General features: G+C 47.0%; 1 protein-coding gene across 3 annotated transcripts in view; it reads left to right on the plus strand.

Annotated features, from left to right (window-relative positions):
- The window catches only part of ST6GAL1 (ST6 beta-galactoside alpha-2,6-sialyltransferase 1), a 45,200-nt gene that overhangs the window by 15,408 nt on the left and 7,650 nt on the right, over window positions 1-22,142 (plus strand). The window contains exons 3-7 of one of the 3 annotated variants that reach the window (XM_030954606.1): window positions 723-845; window positions 14,145-14,270; window positions 14,942-15,076; window positions 15,367-16,032; window positions 19,484-19,581. In XM_030954606.1, coding sequence (XP_030810466.1) covers window positions 15,052-15,076; window positions 15,367-16,032; window positions 19,484-19,581 — 789 coding nt within the window. In that variant the 5' untranslated portion in view covers window positions 723-845; window positions 14,145-14,270; window positions 14,942-15,051. Of the gene's footprint in view, window positions 1-722; window positions 846-14,144; window positions 14,271-14,941; window positions 15,077-15,304; window positions 16,033-19,483; window positions 19,582-22,142 lie in introns of all 3 variants that reach the window. The other 2 variants (XM_030954607.1, XM_030954608.1) reach the window with 2 other exon arrangements.

The following is a 22,142-nucleotide window of genomic DNA, read 5'->3' on the forward strand; positions in this document are numbered from 1 at the left end:
TTGTGCACCAGAGAGATAAGAGTCTGATATCCAGTGTTTATTCTGACTTGCATTAAATGAATGAGATGTGTCCTGGGGCTCATTTTGGTAAAGCTTTCCCTAGAAGCCCTTTGGAGACATTGCCTTTGGCTCTAGGTTGGAGTAATTAGCTGCCTACTTACACAGCTGACCTCTGCTGATCATGCCTGAAGTGCTGCTGGTGGTGGTGCCAGTACTTCTCCTATCACTCTTCCCCACTGGCCTGCCCCTTATCACAGCACTGCAGTCCTTGGGCTGTTGCCCTCAAGGATGATGAGCATCATGTGAGCCACTGCAGTGACTGTTGCTGATGCTGGGACCTCCCTTTTTCTCTCGTGCATGGAAAAGCTAACTTGCTAGGAAACACTTTTAGAAGCAACTGCAAATATAAGTATTGGGTTTATGGCTCTTTTCATGTGTGAAGAAGGTTTGGGTGGGAGGACCTCATTGTATAGCTGCTTCTCTAAATATTTAACTTGCTGACATCAAGAGTGCCAGCTGTTGCTCCTTACCTCCTCTTCTGCTGGAAACATGCTAATGTCCTCTCCTCCACTTAAAACCTGATCTTCAATATGGAAACTGCACCACCCTTTCTTACTTTCTGGCTGAGCAACACTTCTCTGTCCCAGTGTTGTGTTACCTTTAGCATTGCAAACTGTAACACTTGGGCAAGGGTGGTGGAGTTCAGCAACCTGCTTGCCTAGGGCCTGCTGGACTTCTCATCCCAAAGAGGGCAGAGAGCAGCCAAAATCTGCACAGAGGTCAAGACAGAGCAGTGTGGAGCCTGGGGAGCCTTGGCAGGAGTGGGAATGCTCTGCTGGAGGTAGGTGAGTAGAAAAGAAAAAGCATAGCCCATTGCCTTGGGTAATTCTGGCAGCTGTTCTTTTCATGGGGAAAGAGGAAAACTAAGCTGGAGACAGCTTGATTTCTGGTTAGGTGGGATTTGGGTGGACAATACAGGATTAAAGAAGCAGGTCAGCCAATCCTCCACTGCAAAACTTCTTGTTTTGGTTGTTGTACAGAAACAAAGAGTTCTTTAGTTCTGGTTTTCTTCCTTGTTCCTCTGAGGAAGTCTACTCGCTGGAACGATATGACTTGAGATGTGGTGCCAGGTGAGCTGATGGGGTGGTTGGGTCTCACGGGGACATGGCAGCAATCCTCTCTGAGCCTGTGGCAGCACAGGGCACGTCCACGTGCATGTGCAAGCACAGATAGGCAGCAGGGACTGGGACTGCTGGCCTTGATTGAGTGCCTGTCTTTGGGACAGCTGAAACCCAAGGCCAAGCTGACTTTTCAAGCTCAGATACACTTTTTGTTTGGAGATACTCCTTCTCTTGATAAGCATTGGTAGCACTGAAGAGTCACCTTCTGTTTGGGCCAGAACTAAATCTTGAGCCCCATTTGAAATGCTCAGAAGTCTTCCTTGTCAAACAGTCAAACCCAGCCCTCTGTTACTAAGTCTGGTTTCAGACTAGGGAGGCCTGGTTAGGCCTGGCTTGCAAGATGGCAAGGCTGCTGGAGGAGATGGATATTTGAAAACCAGCAAAGTGATCTATTTGGTCTGTAATAATCTGTATCTCTGTCCAGCCTCTTCTCAGCATTTACATTGTTTTATATATTAATATCTGAAGTGGAAAAGGGACTTTCCTTTGAAATAGGGAAGTAAAACCAAAAATAGGCACACACCCCTCTTCATGCCCCTGGGCTCCCTGTGGCTGTGTGGGAGCCTCTGACCCCCTCCTGCTTTAGAAAGGGCCAGAGCCTGCCTGTTGAAGCAGAGGGTGTTGTGTTGGACACAGATGGGCAGAGGAGAGGATGGGATGTGCTTTGGTGTGTTGTGTCCAGCTTTAGGAGTGGCTTTCCAAGGTTGGTGTGCAGGCAAGTGGACACCAGCAACAAAGCCTTTGACCATGTACTGAAATAGTTTCCCTTCAGGATAATGGGATGATGCACATGGAATGGTATTGTGTAAGATTAACAGCACAGTTAATTCCACTTGTGCTGAAGTGCAGTGTGAACCCATCTGCTTGGTTTGACTGCAGTTTCATGTGTGCTTTAGAGGAGTCCCACCAGTGCTATCAGTGTTGGGCAGCTCTGTCAGGAGCTGGGTGTTGGTGTATGTGGCTCTGTGGCCTCTCTCCACACTGGTGCCCGCTCTCTTCTGTGTACTCGTGGCTTATCCTCTCTCTGAGGTCCATGCTGTGGTAGGTGACACTCGCCTCAGACACTGCTTTGCACTTGAAGCATTTTGTGGGACTTGTGCACAAGCTCTGAAATGCATTGGTGAGCAGAGGCTATGAGCCCACAACAGGCACTGCATGCAGTGGATCTGGGAGAGGTGGGGGAAAAGCTGACCAAAACTGAAGAAAAGGGAAGGACTTCCGAGAAGGAAGGTTAGTGGACAGTGGAGGTAGGATCTCACCAAGGCAGGAAGGCAGCTTCTGGCTGCACTGTGGGGAAAGGCCACAGAAATTAGGGCATCCCCTTGTGCTGTGTGGATGCTGGAAGGGATGTGAAAGTCCTTAGGGGAAGATTTCCCAGGAGGAAGAAGAGTCCTGGAAATGAAGACAGTAAGAAAGCACCCAGTTTCTCGTGGCTAGCACCTCCAGCCTCTGTCCTCTGCTCCACGCAGCGCTGTGCATCCCTGGACTCTGAACGCAGCTCTTCACGAACCGCCGTGCTTGGCGATGGGCGCTCAGCACGGCTCGGCGGGGCCGGGCAGGGAGCGGGGCCCGGGGCCGGGCAGGGAGCGGGGCCGGGGCCGGGGAGCGGGCCGGGCGCGGCTTCCGCGGGGCCGGGCAGGGGGCGGGCCCGGGCCGGGCAGGGAGCGGCCGGGGCCGCTGCTCGGCGGGGCCGGGCAGGGGAGCGGGGCCCGGGGCCGGGCAGGGAGCGGGAGCGGGGCCGCTGCTCGGCGGGGCCGGGCAGGGAGCGGGGCGCGGGGCCGCTGCTCGGCGGGGCCGGGCAGAGCAGAGCCCGGGGCTTTCATCTGCCCTGGCAGCAGCAGCAGCGCCGTGGTCCAAGGCTCTGGAGGAGCCGGCGCCTCCAGATGAGTGTGTGGGGGATTTCTGCCCTGCTCCCCTGTTCTCACGCAAATGATTTTTTTCACCTCTTTAGGCCGTAATCTGCCGAGATCTCTGAAAGTGCTCTGATGTTCAGTCAGCTTTTAAAGACCTCCCAAAAATGGCATGGGAGGTTTGCTGCAAGCACTGGTGCTTCCCCTGTTTGAGATACCTCCAGAGAATGCTGTACTGAGATCTAGACAAGATAAAGAACCTGTGAACCTGGCTTACAATTTTTAGCCTTGTACTTTGGGGAAAATACCCTTAAATTGCTGTTCTAGCAGACTTCAGAAAATATTCATCAGGCTGATGCATTTTAACTAGTGATTTCTATATTTGTTACTTCGGAGTGAGGAAGAAAAATTCAGAGCTAATGCCATGTGAAAGCAATTTCTCTTGACAACACACAACTCTGGCCTATATGTGTGTTGGACAGCTTATGAAAAAGCTTTTATTTCTGAAATGTCACTGTATTATGAATGCATTATTTCTTAACTCAAAAATAGAGGAGGCTATGTATGTAAATATATAAGTGCATGTATTCATTACAGAGTATATGTTTCAGTGGAACAGAACCACTTTAGCTGAATTGGCCTGATTCTTCAAAAATAATTAGAAAAAAGCCCCCCCCCCCCAAAAAAAAAGACCAGTGAAATGCAAATTAAAGATCCTAAAATAGTTTATGACAACTTTACTAGGCTGCTCTGCTGTTTTTCTTTGCTTCAGTATTAAAGTGCTGTGGTTCTTCTTACATGAGGAACTACTCTAACCAGCATAGCCAGGGCTTGAAGATTCTCTGTCAGTTTAGCCTCAGGGGATACAGCATGACAGCATGAGGAGGGGAAAAAAATTGTGTGCCTCTTGTCAGGAGATATCCAGGGCTTCAGATACCTGTGCAAGCTTAAAACACAGTATGGTAGCAGGCAAGTTCCCATCCTGTTAACCTGGAGGGGAGTTTGTGGAGAGGAGAGTGAGGTACTTTGCTGTTAAGGATCCTTTTGGCAGGAAAAGGAAGGAAAGGGAAGATGAAGGGTCACCTGAGATCAGCTCCTGTCTAAGCTTCCCATCTATAGTGCCTATAAAACTTGTCTCTTAGCAGGATTTGTTTAAATAAAATTAATGAGTAACTTTTAACCTGAAACTTGGTTGAGCCAGATCAAATTGTTTAATGTTCAGCGAACTTTAAGCCCAGTACTTTTCCAGTTTGAGCTTGGATTGGATGTTGAGCAGGAAGGAGAAATGGCCTTGTGCAAGAGATGGCATCAGATCCTTTCCTGGTCCGGAGCAATACTGCATGTTGTGGCACCGAGTGAGATCGCTGCTGTTGGAAACACCCAGCAGCTCTTGCTCTAAAGCATGGTGTCCCCCCAGGGTGTCCTGGGGGTCACCCCAGCAGTGGCAGCCACCACCAGCACGTGGAAAATCTCTGCCGGGTTTCTGCAGCCTCCTGGTCTGCACTGGGGTGCATCCATTCCAGGCATGACAGATGCCTGACTTCTGTGTCTGGGGAGAGTTCCCTTTCTGAAGGAGGAAGTCTGGTGTCTCTGTGGCCAGGTGGCACTGGGTGACCGAAGGAACTGTGTGTGCTTGTGGGCAGGAGTCCAGCCCTTGGCAGTAACATCCTCCTCCCATTCCTCCATGTATCATCCTTCCTCACATATCCATCCAGCAAAGGGCTGCCTGTTGTAGGAGAAGATGAGAACCTTTCATTGCTCTGGGAGGCTCAGAGAGCTTTTTTAAGTCTTGCAGCCTATTTCTGAGACTGCAGAAATGTGTTGTACTAAAGGCAGTATGAGAGCCAATATTGAATGGAGAAGATAAAAAAAGTCTGGTGCCTCCTTTACTGCTTTAGGGAGTAACTTCTGTTTTTGTTGGAGTTATCTGTCTAGATCTCTCAAAGTCCCACGTACATAAAATGTTTTAAATACCAGAGGGCAGAAAGCTGCCTGCTTCAGGGAGTGGGGGTGTAGTTCAGATCCATCCACTTGTCATCTGCAAGCTCTGCTGCCAGACTTGGTTCTGAAGTGCTGACTGTAGGAAGTGAGTGATGTGTTTGGGAGCAGGAGCTGGGTAGTGCTTTCCAGACTTCACACCTGGTTTTCTGGTGGTGAAGAAAGCAGGCTAAAAACACTGGGAGGAGGTGATAAAAGACATTAAAGTGGCCTTTATTGCCTTCCTGGCTTCTCAGAACCCCAGTAAACTTTACATGTGTTTCAAGCATGGTGTTTTCCTCCCTCCAGCAGCTGTGTAGACTTGTGTTTCAGACCAATTCATGCCATGCCCATAGCAACACTGATCTCTCACTGGGATGCTGGCAGGGTGTGTAAGTGGGGAAGAAAAAAGGGAATTCTTTGGCTGTGATGTATGTGCACCATGGAGCTGCCAGATGGGGTGGCCTGCTCTTTTTGGGTGCTTACAGCTGGAGGTGGTGCTAGGCTTTGCCAGTCCTCCATCCCACCAAAGAGTGGGGATTGCACATCAGAGAGGCACCTGTTTGTTCCTGCTAAGTGTTCTCCATGCCGGATCCTTAAGTGGAGGGCAAAGTCTTGGGTTTGGGTAGGAGGTGCTGCTGAACCTGCTTTTCTGTCCTAAGCATCTGGGAGGATGCTGAGGGAAGAAAATAGCAAAGAGGTTTCAAATGCAGGCTTTCTCAGGAAGGTTGCATTAATGTTTCCTGTTCTTCTAAATAGGTACATGAAACTTTGAGGGTGGAGGAGTGTCTTAAACTCTTTAAATGTCTTTGAATATGTCTAGGCACCTAGTTTTGTGCTATGCATTTTTATTGCCTATGATTTATAAAATTGAATTGTATTTAGGCAAGGTTGCTTCCCTGGAAATATTTTTGTGGGCTTAATGACAGTAGATTTATTTGAAATGCTGATACAGGGGCACAGTGTTCCCAGACAAATGTGTTTGGAAAACAGGGCAGCACTTGCTGCTGTTACTGAAGTTCAGCCACACCAAGAGCTCCCTGTGTGAGGAGGTGACTTGATGTGCTTTGGCAGGAGATATTTGACATCTGCTACTGCAGCTTCTCTGACTTTTGAAAGCCTGGCTGCTGCTTCAACAACAACTGACCCTCAGGATCATAGGGTACACTGATTCCTGTGTGTCTGCTGCCTTGGCTGCTCTGCTGCAGCCTGGCTCTGAGCTTGGACCTGGGCTCTTTCAACAACCTGAGTTGAGTTATACCTGGCTTTCCTCTGGTTGTTTCAGTCTCACTTTAACCAGTGGGAATGGCGATGGGAGGCAGAAGTGGTATCAATTAAGCTTCCCAATTGCTGTGGTTATGGAGACTAAAACAAATAGATTTTGATCTGTAGAAAAACATGGGGTTTTTTCCTTCTTCCTTTCTTATCAGAGACAAAATAATTACCTCTAATTTTGAAGTTTCCATTTGTCCCCCATGCCTCAAGTTCCTTGCATGGAAAGGAACTGCTTTGATTTTTGCTGGATAAATAATTGAACTGCTTGTTACATGTCTGTTTTTACAATTTCTCTGGTAGTTATTTCCTTTACTAGGTTCTAGTAAGTGTCCTTTCTAATGCTCTTTTAATTGCCTCTACTTGCCTGTCTCTCAGGTCCTGCCTTTTTTTTACCACCTGATACTTTTTGATAAACAGTCTTCGCAGCTATAGATGTCTTTGCATTATAAAATGCAGATTTCTTAGTGAAAACCAATTTAATATTAAATGTAACACAGGAAGTGTTTTGCTTAACATAAAGTAGTTTGACTAGGGCTTTCTGAAGTCACTGGCGAGAACTGACAGTGCTTCTTTCTTCCAGTGAAATTAGTGTGGTAGAACACTGCTGTTTGTTGAGTCCCAGCCCTGCCTTCCCCAGCAGGGATGAACTCTGGACGTGTAGAGAAGAATAAATCTTGGTAGTGCTATTGGACTGAAAACCAGCATTGGTAGAGCCAGACTTGAGCGAGTTTATTTCACTTAGTGAAAGACTAGGTCTGAAGTTCAATTGAATTAATCTTCTTTGAGCAAGTCGTAAAGAGTTCCTGCATTGTCCTTGAGTCATAAAGATGTTGTCCCCACCTGCAAAGGGCTGGTGTCAGATGTGTTATCCTCAGGGGCAGTGTCTGCAGCTGGCACACAGGGAATTTATTATCCTGGGGCCACAGAACACCAGTTTCATGTCTTGGCACGCAGTGATGTTTGCAGAGGTGTTAGTGTTGACCTGCCACACACTGTTAATTTCAAATAGAGGAGCAGCCCCCGTTCATTCTGAAGGATGAACGTCATAGAGGAACACATGCTTGGGTGGGGGGAAGGATTGAAGGTGTAATGTTCCATGTAAAGTAAATAGCCACAAATGAGCAATTGCATCCTGGTCTTTAAAGCTGGGCAGGGTAGGGGGATTTTTGCTGGCTTCCGTGTGGGAATGGCTGTGATAAAGCTGACTGCTGATGAAATCCTCACTTGTAAAACCCTGACACTGGGGCTCTGGGTGCAGAAGAAAAAGCAGCATTTTCAGGAGTTGGTGCTGTTCATACATGTACTTTTCTCCAACTGAAGGTGAAATTGGCAGTTTTAGAAATGCAAAAGGTTTGTTGCTAAGAGGGGTCTCCAGGTATCTTGCTGAGTGAGACCCCATGGGCATGTGCCCATCAGGAACTGGCTTCTGTGTTGAGCTGCCATGGGGCTCCTGGCAACTGCATCCAGGTGGGAGCATGCTGCAGGAGAGCAGAGCTGGCCTGGGGCATGGAAACACTTCTTGTCCATTGCTGTTAACAAGAATATTCAGCTCTGTCTGTCTGTGGGGTAGGAAGGGGGGTTTGTAAGGGAGAAGTGCTGGTCCCCAGCTGAGGCCTTGGTCCTGTTATGGAGTTCATAAACATGCTGTCCCTCTGGGTGAGGAACCCAGCAAAGAGGATGCTAAGCATGGTCCACTACATTCACTCTTTATTTGGCTCAGTATATTTCATAACTGGAATCCATATTATCAGCCACTGAAAGCACCCTCTATAGCAAGACTAAAACATAAACCTTTAATTAGATGGAGCGCTGATAAATCTGATATCCTGGATTTATGTGGTTTCCTGTGGCTCAGAAAGCAGTTTTAACTTGTAAATATTGTTATTATTATTATTATTATTATTATTATTATTATTATTATTATTATTATTATTATTATTATTATTTAGAATACTTTCATGGTAAAACCTGAATATATGTATACCATGGTTAAGGTACTAGATCCATATAAAATACTTGATATACAATTATTATATATTAAAAAGCTGTTTCCTTTTAATGAGGGCTGAAGGGGAGGCAGAGTGCTAGGCACAGCCACCCTCCAAAACCAACATGGCATGTAGAAAAGAGCAAGAATAAAGGGCTGACACAGTCAGAAATAAAGGCTTCTGACTTATATTAAATCCCAACGTTTGTTGACATGTAAAACTGAAATGAAACACATGCTTAAACTTAGCCCTGTGCCTCCCCCCCGAATCTGCCTCTCCTGTTCTCTTGGGAAGATATTTTTCAGCTGTGACAGCAGCATATTTTCAGTGGCACATGCAGAGGTTTTTAATGCAGGCAGGGCTAACTGAATGATTTATTTCATTTACAAGTGACCTGTATAGCTCCTCAGTGTGTCACCTGAAATTTAACCATGTTTCTCATGTAAAATGCTTTTTTTTTCCTTCAAATCTCTATGTAAAGTTTCCTCATTCTCCCCTTTCTGTTTTGTTGTTTGGTGGCATTGGAAACGCCTAAATGTATGGCTCAACAGATGTTTTATTTTCACAGCACAGTGATATTTTGGAAAAAAACCAAGAATTGCTAGAAGCAAACCTTCCCTGCTTATGTATTTACAAAATCATGATACACACAGCTGAATTACCAGGCTGGGCTAAACTTGGCTCCAGAGGGACAGACCTTGAGTTTGGAGAGTGTTTATCGCCTTTCACCTGCTGTATCCAGCATGTGGAAAGTGTAGCTTCTTCACTTGCAAAATGGCATCAGCATAGTTTATTTATTACTGTTAAGGGTCTTGATAAATATTTTTTTCCTCAGGACAGGAATAGGGGATTTTAAGAGCAGATACAGTTTTGAGGTTACTTTTTGAATCCACATTTTTTCTCATCCTAGGCTTCCTTGAGTATGCTATTTTGAACAGAAGAATTCAAGCCATACATTTCCATGTCTTTCTTCTTTTCTACACACATGGGAACTCATTCACCCTCTGGTACCAGCCACTGCTCTTTTCAGAGATGCTTTACAGTGGGTGTTGGGTGGAGGAAAGGGTTAACACTGAGAATGTATCAAAAAAAGAATAGGAAGGTATAGTTAAATACAAAATTTTCATGTAGGGCAGCATAAAAACATTCAAGAATACATCAGCAAAAGCTGGGAACAAAGCTTTCCTACTTTGTGGGCAGGCACAGCATAATTGTGGTTGCAGATGAATATGCATAAATGAAGGAAATCTAGAAAGAAATGTAAATGCTTTGAGTTTAAATTTGAAATACTTATCACATCATATAAAAAAAAAATATTGAGGAACAACTTGCCAAAGTAAAAAGCTTTTGTGCATCCATCAGAGAGAAGAAAACTGCACCTGAATTATGCTGATGTATGAATGGCAGGATCAAGGAGAAGCGTGGTAGACCAGGTGGATGTGATTCCTGCATATCCTGTAATCCCCAAGAGATTTAAATTAAATTAAAGGTGTTACTTGCCATGGTTATGTTTGAGGGACTCTGGTAGGATCCATTGCTTCAGACCAGTACATGTAATTAAAATGACACCTGTGGAATATGTAAGACCTAATGAAGAAGTCTCATCATGTGTTTGCAGAAGGGTCACATTTCAAATCTATCTACATATTTCCTCTTCTGTCATTTTCAGAAGGTTGTGAACATGGAGAGAGGGGGAACCTTGAATTTTCAAGGTTTTGGTGAGATTGCTGACCAAACCTCAGAAAGGCCACCCTAAGCTGTCGTGGGATGAGAGGTTCCTGTCCTGGATTAGTGGCTGCCTAGCAGGTAGGAAAGCAAGAGGTCAGGTTTCACAACATCACAGAAGGCCCTCAGGGATTTTCTGGGATGCCCACTGGTGAATTCTGATAAGGGATCTGCAGAGGAGAGGAGGAAGGGCTGAGTTCTGAGGCTGTCTCTGTCACCAGAGGGGCTGCTGGAAGCGGGGGAAGCCCTGGGCAGCTGCGGAGGGCTCCGGTGATCCTGGGGCAGCACGGGGGCAAGGGCAGCTTTTGCTAGCACGGGGAAGAAAATGCTCTTCAGGTGGGTTTATTCCTGCTCCAGGGGCAGCTTGCAAAATAACCTGAGGTCATTGCAGATTGTGTAGAGATCAGGGCTCAGAAGTGGTCAGGAGGGGAAATAAAGGAAGGAAGTTACACAAGGAGAACAAATCAGCCCCATTGTTGTGTCGCTGCTGGAGCATGTGGCCGGAGCGTGTTCAGCGGGGGTGCCTGCCCCGAGGGACGGTCACGCCCTGCGGATGGTGCTGAGAGGCTGACCAAGGGCATCTGAGGGGTGGGAAAGGGGCTGTGCAAGGGGGAGCTGGAACGAGCGGGACAGAGCCTGGAAAAGCGGGAGAGGCGGGGTTGTGTGTGCCTGTGTGCAGCTGTATGCACAGTTCATTGCCTCAGGCTGTTAGGGAAATGTGAGCGGTTTCAAGAGCCAGTTAAAAAAATGTGCAGAGGATGGGCATTGGTGCAGCTGATGACAACTTTGGGGAAGTTGTGTGCATTTCCTGGAAGAAACATATTCATACCTTTGTCCATACTCGTGTGGTTTGTCTGTGTACCGGCTGTTGGGTGCAATAGGAAACAGGTACGGGCTGTTTGAGGTGAGGATACTTGTTAGCATTTTTAGGGTAAATCTGCTGTGGGATGTGGAAATCAGGATTGCTGGATGTTCTCTGCTGTGGCATTGCTGGCTGCAGCTCCCTAGGTAGACAGCAGCCTCTGGGACACCAGAGAAGCAGGATTTTCACACTCTTGTGTACTTTACTGGTTTAAGACCTGAGACCAGTGAGATAATTGGACAATAAAGGTTAAGAGTGTGTGGACAGAATGTGACTGCCTTGAAGATACCACGTCCTTCACTTGTTCTCTGCACAGGATTAATTTATCCTCACAGGACTTGCTGTGTGGGCTTAACATGCCAGCCAGTGCTGTACCCTACAGCTGTGTCTGGTTCTGGATTTCAGGGTTACAGCTATTTATTTAAATCTCAGCTGTGTAAGATTCTCTGTTTCAGGGTTACAGCTATTTGTTTAAATCTCAGCTGTGTAAGGTTCTCTGTTTCAGGGTCACAGCTATTCGTTTATTTTTTTTAATTTGCATTTTTCTAGGTTTGGGGGATTTTTTTTTTTGTCCTTTCTTTCCTCATACTCATAGCTGACACCTTGTGTTTTGTGTATGTGGCAAGCTTCCGACGCCTTTGGAAAAGTACCTTTGTACTGACCACTGCCAGACAGAAGTGCACACAAGCAGCCACTTGTGGGCTACCCTACTTTGCTAGGAAGAGCAGATTCTTCTCTTCTCCACAACAGAGGTTTGGTATCAGAATGCTTGAGAGGGACCCCTTCTTAGGGCAGTGCTTGTGCAAATAAAAGAAAATAAATTCCTATCATGTGAAGTTGTAGTAATAATTAAGCTGAATTGCAAAGTATCCATGGGGAACAGAAGGTATCTTGAAATGTTGTGGCTCTGCTAAAACATGTTTGCAGAGCCTACTATGCCAGCTTAAAAATCAAAGCAAACTAACTGTTCACATTGCAGCAGCGTGTACAGTCGGAGGTGGGGATAATTTGTGCAGAAGATGAGTTCTCCAGGTGCCCTTGAGTGGCCTGGAAAGGAGAGGAGTTGTTGTGACTTGCTGGGCATCCTGAGCTGTGCACCACCACAAGGAGTGTCTCAGCAGGAGCTGTCAAGTTGTTTCACTGTAATGAACCTGCCACCCTTCTAGATGATTCAAGTGTGAGAAGCAAAAGCTGTTGGTTACTGAGATGTGCCTGCTGTCACCTCCACCTGGAAACCCCTCAGGAGATGTTTTTGAAGTCAAAAGCAGGGCAGAGTCCTTCAGGGTCTGGAGCAAGGAGCTCTGCTCTGCAGGGTGGGAGGCTGCTGGGCACCCCCAGCAGGGCTGAGGCTCTGTCCCCTCTGCACAGAACGGGGAAGAAGTTTCTGGAAGTCAGATCCTTGCCTCTTGTAAAGGGATCCAGCATGGACAGGGAGTTGTCTCAGTTTGGCATGAAGCTGACACTGGACAGCTCTGCTTTGGTGTTCCTCAGGGTTTGGAAAGCTTTGCTGTGTGTCGTAGCAGGCACAGGGCCTGCAAGGCCACCATGGCATTCAGCAGCCTAAGATAGGAAATGCTTGGTCATGATGACTGGACCTTAGAAGCCCCTCTCCCTGCCTTTGGACCCTTGCTTATCTCTCTGTAAGACTATAGGTCACTTTCCTTTTGACCCTTACTACTGGATAATCCCTAGAACCCCTATACCCTATATAAAGAGCTACTTTTGCCCAGTTTGTTAGGAGATGCTGTCCCTGAGACCTTTGCAGAAGACCAGTAAAGGACATCTCTGTGGAACCTCACACACAGCGCTTCTCCTCTCTCCCCGCGTCTGCCAAAGGCACTTAGCAAGCCAAGAGCTGAAATCACCTAATGAGCTGATAATCACTAAGAGCTGAAATCTCCGAAGAGCTGAGCTTGCTAAGGTTGCCTGCGGCTGGGAGCTGCTGGGAGGCGGGGCAGGCTGTGCCCAACAGGACCCGCTATCCGGACTGAAGGCAGCCAGCCGGGGATCCCCCGAACCCGGCCGGGGCTGCCTTAGCGTGTGCTTTGCCAGCAGAGGCTGACAGTGTGGAGGCACTCAGCACTGCTCTCCCCATCAGCACATGGCTGGGCAGGCAGCTGCCTCCACATGGGGCTTTTTGCTGTCTGCGACAGGCCCCGGGTGAGTTGTGCCTGTGGGGTCCCAGCTGCGCAGGGGGTGGCAGCAGGGAGAGGCTGAGAGCCCACAGCAGGACAGGAGCCGTGAACAGCATGGGGAGCCTTACTCCGGACAGAGCAGAGCATGGGGTGCTCTGCATCCCCTCCTGGCGCCCCACCTCTCCAGACTGCTGTGCCTCTCCTGGTTCAACAAGACTTCAGTGTGCCCTTCTAGTGCATTTGTACTTAAGGAAATGAAAATTTATACAGTCTGTCAAGGCAGAGCAAATGACTTCAATAAAAACTGGAACTACTTGTGTTTCTTAGATCTTTTTGTTGGTGCTAAGAACTGGAACACAAAAAGCAATATTTGCTTTTTCATTGTGGAGTGCGCTATGAAAAATAATTTTGTTCCTTAATAAAGTTAAAATATAAGTTTTCAGCATTAGGATGCTTTAATAATTTAGTATTTAGTCTTTTAAAGGGGATATCATTTGTAATTTAGCTCATGTGTCATTGTATTGACTCAGACTTCCTGTAAAAGCAATTTACTTTCTTGATTTCTCAGCTAATACTGTCAAATCTCCCTTTCTCTTGCTGCACTTCCTTGGCAGAGTGAAACTATGAAGTCTAAACCACATTTATCTATTTTGTGAAGACTTACGGATTAAGATATGTTTTTTAAATCAGCTTTCCATGCATCTTGTTCCAAAAGAGCAGGGAGTCTTCTCTGCAGGAGTGCCTGAGTTACTCAAGGATAGGCAGTAAGATAGTTCCCTGGGAAAAGCAGCTTTTTCTTTTCCCTTGTTCATTGTGTGAACCACCGCCATTGGGTTATTTCCCTCACTTTATTTTGGGCATATCCAGTGCTCAGGGTGGATCTGGTTGCTCTGGTGGCACCAGAGAGCAGCCTGTGAGTCTGCCCTAGCTGGGAGCAGATTTCAGGCAAAGAAGAAAGATGTCCATTTTGAGTGGGCATTTAGACATTTAAAATGCTTATGTGGTGTTTAATGTGTTTGCTGCTGTCCTTCCAGCCCCTAGTAACAACTTCTTTGGGACCACAGGGTTTATCTGAGGTAATACTTGCTCATCTCTAGAACTTTGAGGTTTTCCTTAGTATGTTTTTCTTTTTTCCTCTTCTTTTTTTGCAGGTATTTCTTGAACTCTTCAGCACATCACAGAACTGTTGTTTTGGGATATCCTGCTTAAGCCCTTGGAGGAAAATCTGCCAACAGCCAAAAATGACTTGAGTTGGAGAGCTGCTGCTTTATCCCCAGGTAGTGTTTGCAGCTCAGTAACCTCTCAGCAGCCCAGCATTGCAGGGTTTGCTTTCAGCAGGTTCCTCAGGGAGGAAGTTGCTGCTTGTACCTCTCTGGGAACAGCTGTGATCTGCATGTGTTTGTCTCCTGGAGCCTCCATACTGTTCCCATGCTTTTGGACACATCTGGAGCAGCCATGTAGGGAAACGAGCAGCTGCTGTCCTGTCTTCTGTGGTCCCTGTGTGCTGCTTGTGAGGGGTTTATCCATCAGTGTATATTTTATACACCAGCCCCCCCTTCCCAAAATAAATCAGCCTAGTTTGAGCTGCTTTTTGGGCAGTCATCCTATTGGATTCCCACTTTTCTGACATGATGGGAGCTGGAGGTATCTGCTAGTGTGAGGCAGTGCAAAGGAGAACAGGCAGTGCTGTACAACAGCATCTGGCTTTGCTTTCTCCAGAGGTAACTTACCTGGAGTAATGTTCATCCAAGTGCATTTATGAGCCCAAACATGTCCCAAAAATACTGGGGCTTAATTGGCTTCCAGCAGGTGTTCAGTGAGGTTTGGTGTTGACAGTGCACTCAGCCCACTGCAGACTTGCAGCAGTTCCCTGCAAAGTCACCAAAGTACCAGGCTGGTGAAGCTCCTGGTGCTCATGAACTCAGAGCTTTTTTTTTTTTCTTTCCAGTTCTATGCTTTAGCATGTTCTTCATTAGTGGCAAAGCCTGTGGTCAAGTAAAAAGTGCGTTTGTTGGCATTTGGATGTTGACTGTCAGGGATGGGAGATGAAGCAAAGCAATGTGGAGACTTACCCTGCTTGCTGGTATGATACTGGCATTGTTAAATTTGGCTGTCACTTGTGGGAGGGAGTAGAAAAAAGGTTTGAGTGGCAGTGGCCTCAGGTCACCATTACATAGCATGTGATGGCTGATAGCCAGCTCAGGTCTTTGTTTTGGTGTTTGAGGTGGTAGACTTTGAAATGAGATCTTTGAACAGGCTGAAATTTTAGCATTACCCTGATGTTGTCTCTCTCCCCTCCCACTGCATACAGATCTCCATGATTTCACCTGTGCCTGTGCCTGCAGCCCTGACTGAGCTGTTTCCTTTTCCCAGGGCCAGCTTCCAGTGTCCCACCTGGGGATGCACCGTGCACTATGGTTCACATCAATGTGTTGAAAAAGTTCATGTGTGTCCTTGTGGTGGTCCTGGTAGCACTGACAGTTTGCCTGTGGAGAGAAACCAGAAGAAGCTACTATGATCCTTTGAAGACCGGGAATGATGATTTTCAGGGGCACAGGAGCTTGGAGAAATGGAACACTGTTAAATCACAAGGCCTTTTCCATGAAGCAGCCAGTGAACTGGGGCAGGTATCCAAAATATGGCTTGGTACCCAAAACAAAGTAAAAGGCAGCACCTCTGAAACAGCTGAAAAGTCCAAGAAAGCAGCCTTTGGGAAGGTATGGGATAAGGACAGCTCATCCAAAAATCTCATACCCAGGCTGCAGAAGGTCAGGAAAAACTACCTGGCCATGAACAAGTACAATGTGACTTACAATGGCAAGAGGAATGCTAAGCTCAGCCCAGAGAAGCTGCTGTGCCAGCTGCGGGACAGAGTCAATGTGACCATGATCCAGAGGTCTGATGGGCCTTTTGGTACCTCTGAGTGGCTGCAGTACCTGCCAGGGAAAAGCTTCAGTGAAGCAGTGGGACACCTGGGTCGCTGTGCTGTCGTGTCCTCAGCAGGCTCTCTGAAATCATCTCGCTTGGGACAAGAAATAGGTTGGTATCTTTCAGTTTGCATGAAGTCAAATATCATTGTTTATAACTTGGGTTGAGTAGAAGTAACCTGCTGTCATGCTCTTACTGATAAATCTCTTGTGCTCAAAGGTGTTTAAAACAAGTGGAAATGTTAAACTTCTAAAGTCAGTAAATATTTCAGCCTAGCTGGAGATGGGAGTAATAGGTAGCTCTATTCTAGCAACTCCTTTTGGTTTTTGTGATCCTGTTGGCATCACTGAAGGGTCACATGAATATTGGATACCAGAGAGCAGTCTTGGTTTCTCAAGTGTTTGTTTCTTGAGAGGGCTTGGGATGGGTTGTGTAATGCTTATGGCTCAGACAGAAAAAATTTCATACTGGAAGATATTTTCAGAGAAGAAATTGAAGAAAATGGTAAAGGGGGAAAACCCTTTGGACATAGCCCTGAGCAGTGTGTGTTGAGCTGAGGACTGGGCACAGATAAGCTTCAGAGGTCCCTTCCAGCCTCAGTGATTCTGTAATTCTTGCTCAGGGCTTTCCAGAAGTGGTACTGCTTCATTCTGAGCCATAAGGCAGCTTTATGAATTTGAGTGGCCCAGTGGACCATTTGTAGTCTCATCTGACCATATTTACCTGAATTAAAGCATTAATTAATTAATAACTGCCAAAGCTCTGGTCTTTTACTGTGAATTATAAAGAAACATGTTTTGATGCCAAAGTGTTTTGTGTCTTTACAAAAGCAGCCTGCTGGGGAAACCAATTCTTCAGTCAACTCAGCATTTTGTACCCGGCAGAAAATTCTCCAGAGCCTGCAGCTCCCTCAGCTTGCTTCATTTTTTGGTGTTTGGAGCTCAGTTAAGGTTCACGCTTTGCTGAACTGTAGCTTCACTGAAGGAGAACTTTTAAGGTCTGGGAGTTTTCTCTCAAGTGGAAATTGTTTGCAGGCTTTGGTGTATTCATAAGTTGTCTGCTGGCTCAGATCCCTTTGGCCTGCACTAAGCTGTAAGTAGCCTTCATCTTCTGAAACAGGTAGATGGATAGATTTTGATGCATCATTCATGGAGAACTTTGGCAAAGCCTTCAGAATCATAGTCCCTCGTGGGAGACAGTGTTGAGTACTTGCTCAGAAGTTCTCCCCCAGACTCCTCTGTGTCCACAGGCAGGTGAGCAGGAGCTAGAGTGAGGTTGAGCAGTTGGAAGTGTGCTAAAATGCTATGAAATATGCAGTGAAGAACAGCATTGCCTCCTGGTACAAATTGCAGGTGGGAGTTGGTTGGTGTAATTGTTTCTGCCTCTTAGGAGTGTTTGAAGTGAGATGGGTCAAGACTTGGGAAAGCAGTTCTTCCTTTTCCTTCAGGCACCTGTCTCAGGTTGTTTGGGTGCCTCTTGGAGCTCAGAGATACAGGTTTGCACAGAAGTGACCTCCTGTTGAACAGCCTCCCCAGCTCAGCTGCCTTGTGCCCAGGGCTGTCTGTGTTAGGCTCCAGCAGTGCTGCCAGTGCTTGTTCCTCTGGAAGGAGACCCTCGCAGGAGTGGGAGCTGATGTTCTGGAGGGTTGGAATGCAGTCCCTGCACCTCTGCATTGGGTATGGGAGCAGCCAAGTGGGACAGGCTGTGCTTTGGATGTCAGACAGGCAAAGCCCTGTCATTGTTCCCACAGCCACTGTCTGAGCCCTCCCCACACTGAAGCACTGGTTTGTTCCAGATCACAAGGGATGGATGCTGGGGAGGTCACTGTGTAGTGTGCCCGAGGCAAATGCCATTAACCCCTGCTGCTGTCCTTGCCCTGTGTTTCTTGTGTGTGGGTCACAAACTTTCACCCTTCTGCTCAAGCAGTTAACTCTGCTGGTGCTTCTGCAGAGTTTGAGCACTTGCAGCCTTGAGCTAGGCAGGGGGAGTATTAAGGATTCAGGAGCATTCAGTGTATTTCTGTGCAGTTTTTCCCACTTTTTCCATGTAGGAAATGTTGTGGTGGTGTTGGAGGAAGTTGTCTAAAAGGTACTAAATGAAGCTTAAAATGAAGTATTTGTGTAAATGAGCACAATGGATTGCTGAGTAATAACTCCATGAAATATTTGTTCTATCTAATCATATTAAGATAGCAAATGAGCAATTAGGTAAAGCAAGGGAGGCTGGCAGAGCAGCACAGGGTTGTAAACAACCACCTTTTACTGGGCTCTTGGTATTACTGAGGGTTATAAATTGCCACTGAAAAATCTGATGTGAGAGATACTGAGTATAGCACAAGCACCTGGGGACAGAGAGCCAGCTACTGTGCCTGAGCAGTCACTAAACACCCTTTTAATGTGCACACTTGGGGCATAGGAATGCTTGGTGTCTGGCTGAAGTTATAGATGGGGAAATCATAACTCTGGATTGTGTTAGTGCAAGGCAGGATGTGGAGCTAAGGGTCTGTAGTGGAAGCTGCAGAGCCACTTCTCAGCATGGAGACACTTTTTTCCAGAAACATCAGCTTTCTTGGTTTTTGGATGGTGCTTTGGAAGGGCTCTTAAGAAGTCCCACTCGTCCAGGAGAATAAAATTGAGAAATCAGTCTTTGCTGCCAGGGATTACTGATGCTCCAGCATTGCCTGTTAGAACACTCCCATTTTCAAGAAAATGATCTCAAAAAGACCCAGTTCTGGACCAGGTGGGTCCTTCTGCCCTGGAGCTTGGCAGTTCCCACAGACCCTGCTGCAGGTGCTGTGTGTTGCAGTCACGTGGCCTCAGTGTGAATGCAGGAAAGATCACCCTGCTTCCTTAACTCAGCCCCTCTGATCACAGGGAACGTTTCCTTCCCAAATGCAGCCACAAGGCAGGGAGGAGCCAGGCTGACAAGCACAGCCTCCCTTGGTGCCACAGCAGCAGCCTGACTCCAGCACGTTACAGGGGCCTGGCTGGCTGTGCCAAGGCAGAGGAGGGGCTGGGGGAGTGCTGTGCTATCTTAAGAGATGATGCCAGCAGAGGAAAATGCAGTGAATCCCAAGGCATGTAAGAAGCTGTGTCTGTTGAAGGCACAGCAGTGGGAGGCATGCTGGCAGGCTGAGGACAGCTTGGCTTTCCACTGTGGTTGGTGTGCATGTTTCTGGAGCTGGTCAACCTCCAGGCTGGAAGAGAGGATGCTGGCTTGCTACTACTTCCTAGTTTCTTGGTTTGCAGTCAGCCATGTGGTAAATTAATTGTATGTTAGTCTATCTCCTGGTAAAGTGTTTGGAAGGAGGAAGAGGGAGAGCAAGTGCTAGGGTTGTGCTCTCAACCTGGCAGTTGGTTGTAGTTTTAGAGAGTAGATTTTAAAATGTGTATTGATCATAAAGTTGAAGCCACAACTTCCTCCAAAGAGTCTGACTTGCTCCTTCTGGATGTTAGGGGTTTACCAGACTGTATTAGAAGTGCAGGTGAATAATGTCACTTGTTTGTGGTATCACTCAGAGCCAGTTGCTGGCTCACAGGTTTTCCCTCTGTTTGGCTTTCAGACAGCCACGACGCCGTCCTGCGCTTCAACGGGGCTCCTGTCAGGGGCTTCCAGGATGATGTGGGGCAGAAGACAACAATTCGTCTTGTCAATTCCCAGGTAGGTCTGAGCAGGGGGCACCAAGCATGGCACAGCTGTGTAGCTGCACTCTCTGGGAGCTGGGAAGAACAGGGCTGTCCATCTGATTCTAGCACATGGCTGTAGGATGGGGATGGCCCTCCTTGGAATGGGGACAGTTGGTAAATCTGAGGTGACTGCAGTGGCACTGGCATGCACTTGCAAACTTGCGGTAGCCTGCTTGTGATTTACAGCAGGCACAAGGTAATCTGTCTTTTGTCTTTGCTCAAAGGCTCTGTGTAGGCACAAGAAGGCCAGCTCCATGCTGCTGCTGTGTCTTTGGAGTGAGAGGCAGGAGCAGCTCAGCCAGTGCAGGTCAGCAAGGAGAGGTGTGCCAAGAGATGAGTTGTGCCTGCCCCACAGATGAGTATGAAGAATGTTTATGTGGTTTGAATAAAAGAACAATGTTTCTTTACTGCCCAGCAAGGCTGCAGACTCTGTAGGTAACACATTAACCAGGGCTGCTACATGGCTGAAGACTCTTGACAAAAGACTCACCTGTAAATCTGTAGGCTGTGCACAGCCAGGAGAGGGATGGGCTCTGGTGGGTCCAGGGCCTCATTGCAGAGCATGGCAAAAAGTGCCTTTAATGCAAGGCCTTGCTCACAGAGAATCTTCCATGCCTCTGAGAGCTCCATGTAGCTACCAAGGTGTCCCTTTGCTGTTTCCCATTGACCAGACTCTCCAGGGTTAGAACCCTGTGCCACAGTGCATTGGCAGAGTCAGTCTGCCACTTGTCCAGCAGTAGAGTGAGACCCTTGCTCTTGTAGGCACATCTCAGAGTGCTGGCACCTTTCCTCCACAGACCTGTTACCCTTCATGGTTGTCCTTTCTGGGGGGAGGAATCTTCAAGTGTAGACATGCAGACAAAGAGGCAATCACAGTTAGGATGTGCTGGTGAGAGAATGGAGGAGGACTGAACAGGCCAGGAGACATTTGGTTAAAGGACCTGGCGCAGCACTGAGTACAAGCATCTCCTCACTCCACAAGAGGAGGAGGAGGAGGTTGTAGGCACATGAAGGCTGAGGGAGCTGAGTGAGGGAGAGATGAATGGATGAAGTGTAGCTTTTGTAAGCCTGAACCAAAAAGGCAGTTTCTTTTCCTTACCCCAAAGCTAATATCTGTAGGCCTGGAGTTTTCTCACCTGCCTCTGTGTGAGGAGAGCATAGATGCTGCTGTGTAACAAGGTTTGAAGTTTCTCAAAACAGCAGCAGGAGCTTGACCATCCTCTTCAAAGGCAAGAAGACAGAGCTAATGTGTAACCAGCTTGCTCCCTTCATTTTGTGTGTCTTTTAAAAGATATTCCTGCTTCTTGTGTGAATGTTTTTGCTACTTCTTTCTGCTCTTGGGCCACTCTTCACTTGCTGCTGTGCTCTTTGCTGTTGCTTGCTGCCTCTCATTCCTGTGCATTAAACCCCCAGTCAGAAGGGTGACAGTTTGTCCTTTCTGAACCAGTCTGATTTGAGCAGACAGATCTGGCTGCTGACTTCTGCACCCTGTTTGACATTTTTTTTTTTTTTTTTTTATCTTTCCTGTCTCTGTGTATTTTTCTGATGTCAGATAGGTGTTATCACTTAAGCAAACTTTCTCTGGAGGATGTGCTCATGGCCAAGCTTACAGTGATATGAAGAGAAAATATGTGCATGACCTATGTGCTGTCAGTGTTATCTGCTCAGGGAGGAGGGTAACTGTGTGCTTGTACAGCTATGATAGGACTCTCCATGTGGATTCTCCTACTTTGGACCAAGTGGAGTTACAGCCACGTCATTCCAGTGCTTCTGTTCTCCATGCACATCAGCCTGCAGTCATGGGTGGTGTTCCCTCTGAATGGAGACCCCAGCTTAGGAAACTTCACTTGCAGGGAGAACAATATTGCTGCAGTTTTTAGAGGCTGAAGTTGACTCAAAAGGCAGCATTGATCTGGCTGCTGACCAGGGAAAAAGATGTGTTTCATGTGTGTAGTGCAGGAGTCTCTCATCTGGGGTTTCTAAACTGAGCAGCTCTGACTGCAGTTTGTTAACTTCAGAGACCATTGGATTGGAAGCCTGGTTTTCTTACATGTTTTTATTTGCACTTTGAATGGTTCAGTGCTGTTTTCAGTCTTGGTGGCATCATTTTAAACCTTCTTGTTAGTGGGGTGGCCTGATCACATTATCCTTTTAGCTTTCTGCAGGAGCTGTGCCTTATCTTGCCTTGCCCAGAGCTCTTACAGACACCAGGTACTGGACAAGCTGTAATTTGTTCTTGTTCTGGGCTGGCTTTTCTTGTGTTATAGCTGGGAAAAGGAATGAGTTTGGGGCTTGGCTGCTTTTATTTTGGCTCTTACTGCTGATCAACCTCAGTCTGCTGCCAAAGTGAAGGAAATGGGATCTCCTAAATCTCATCTGTCAAAGCTGGTCTGTATTGACTAATATCCCTTTGGCACACATGGCCAGTGGCCCTGAGTTTCTTAATAATTATTTTAAGATAATTTTCTGTAATTTTCTGGCCAGTCTCTAGGACATACACAGGGGCAGAAGTTTTTAACAGTAGAGTGGAGTATC

This window comes from Camarhynchus parvulus, chromosome 9 (assembly GCF_901933205.1).
Source record: "Camarhynchus parvulus chromosome 9, STF_HiC, whole genome shotgun sequence".
Classification (NCBI taxonomy): Eukaryota; Metazoa; Chordata; class Aves; order Passeriformes; family Thraupidae; genus Camarhynchus; species Camarhynchus parvulus.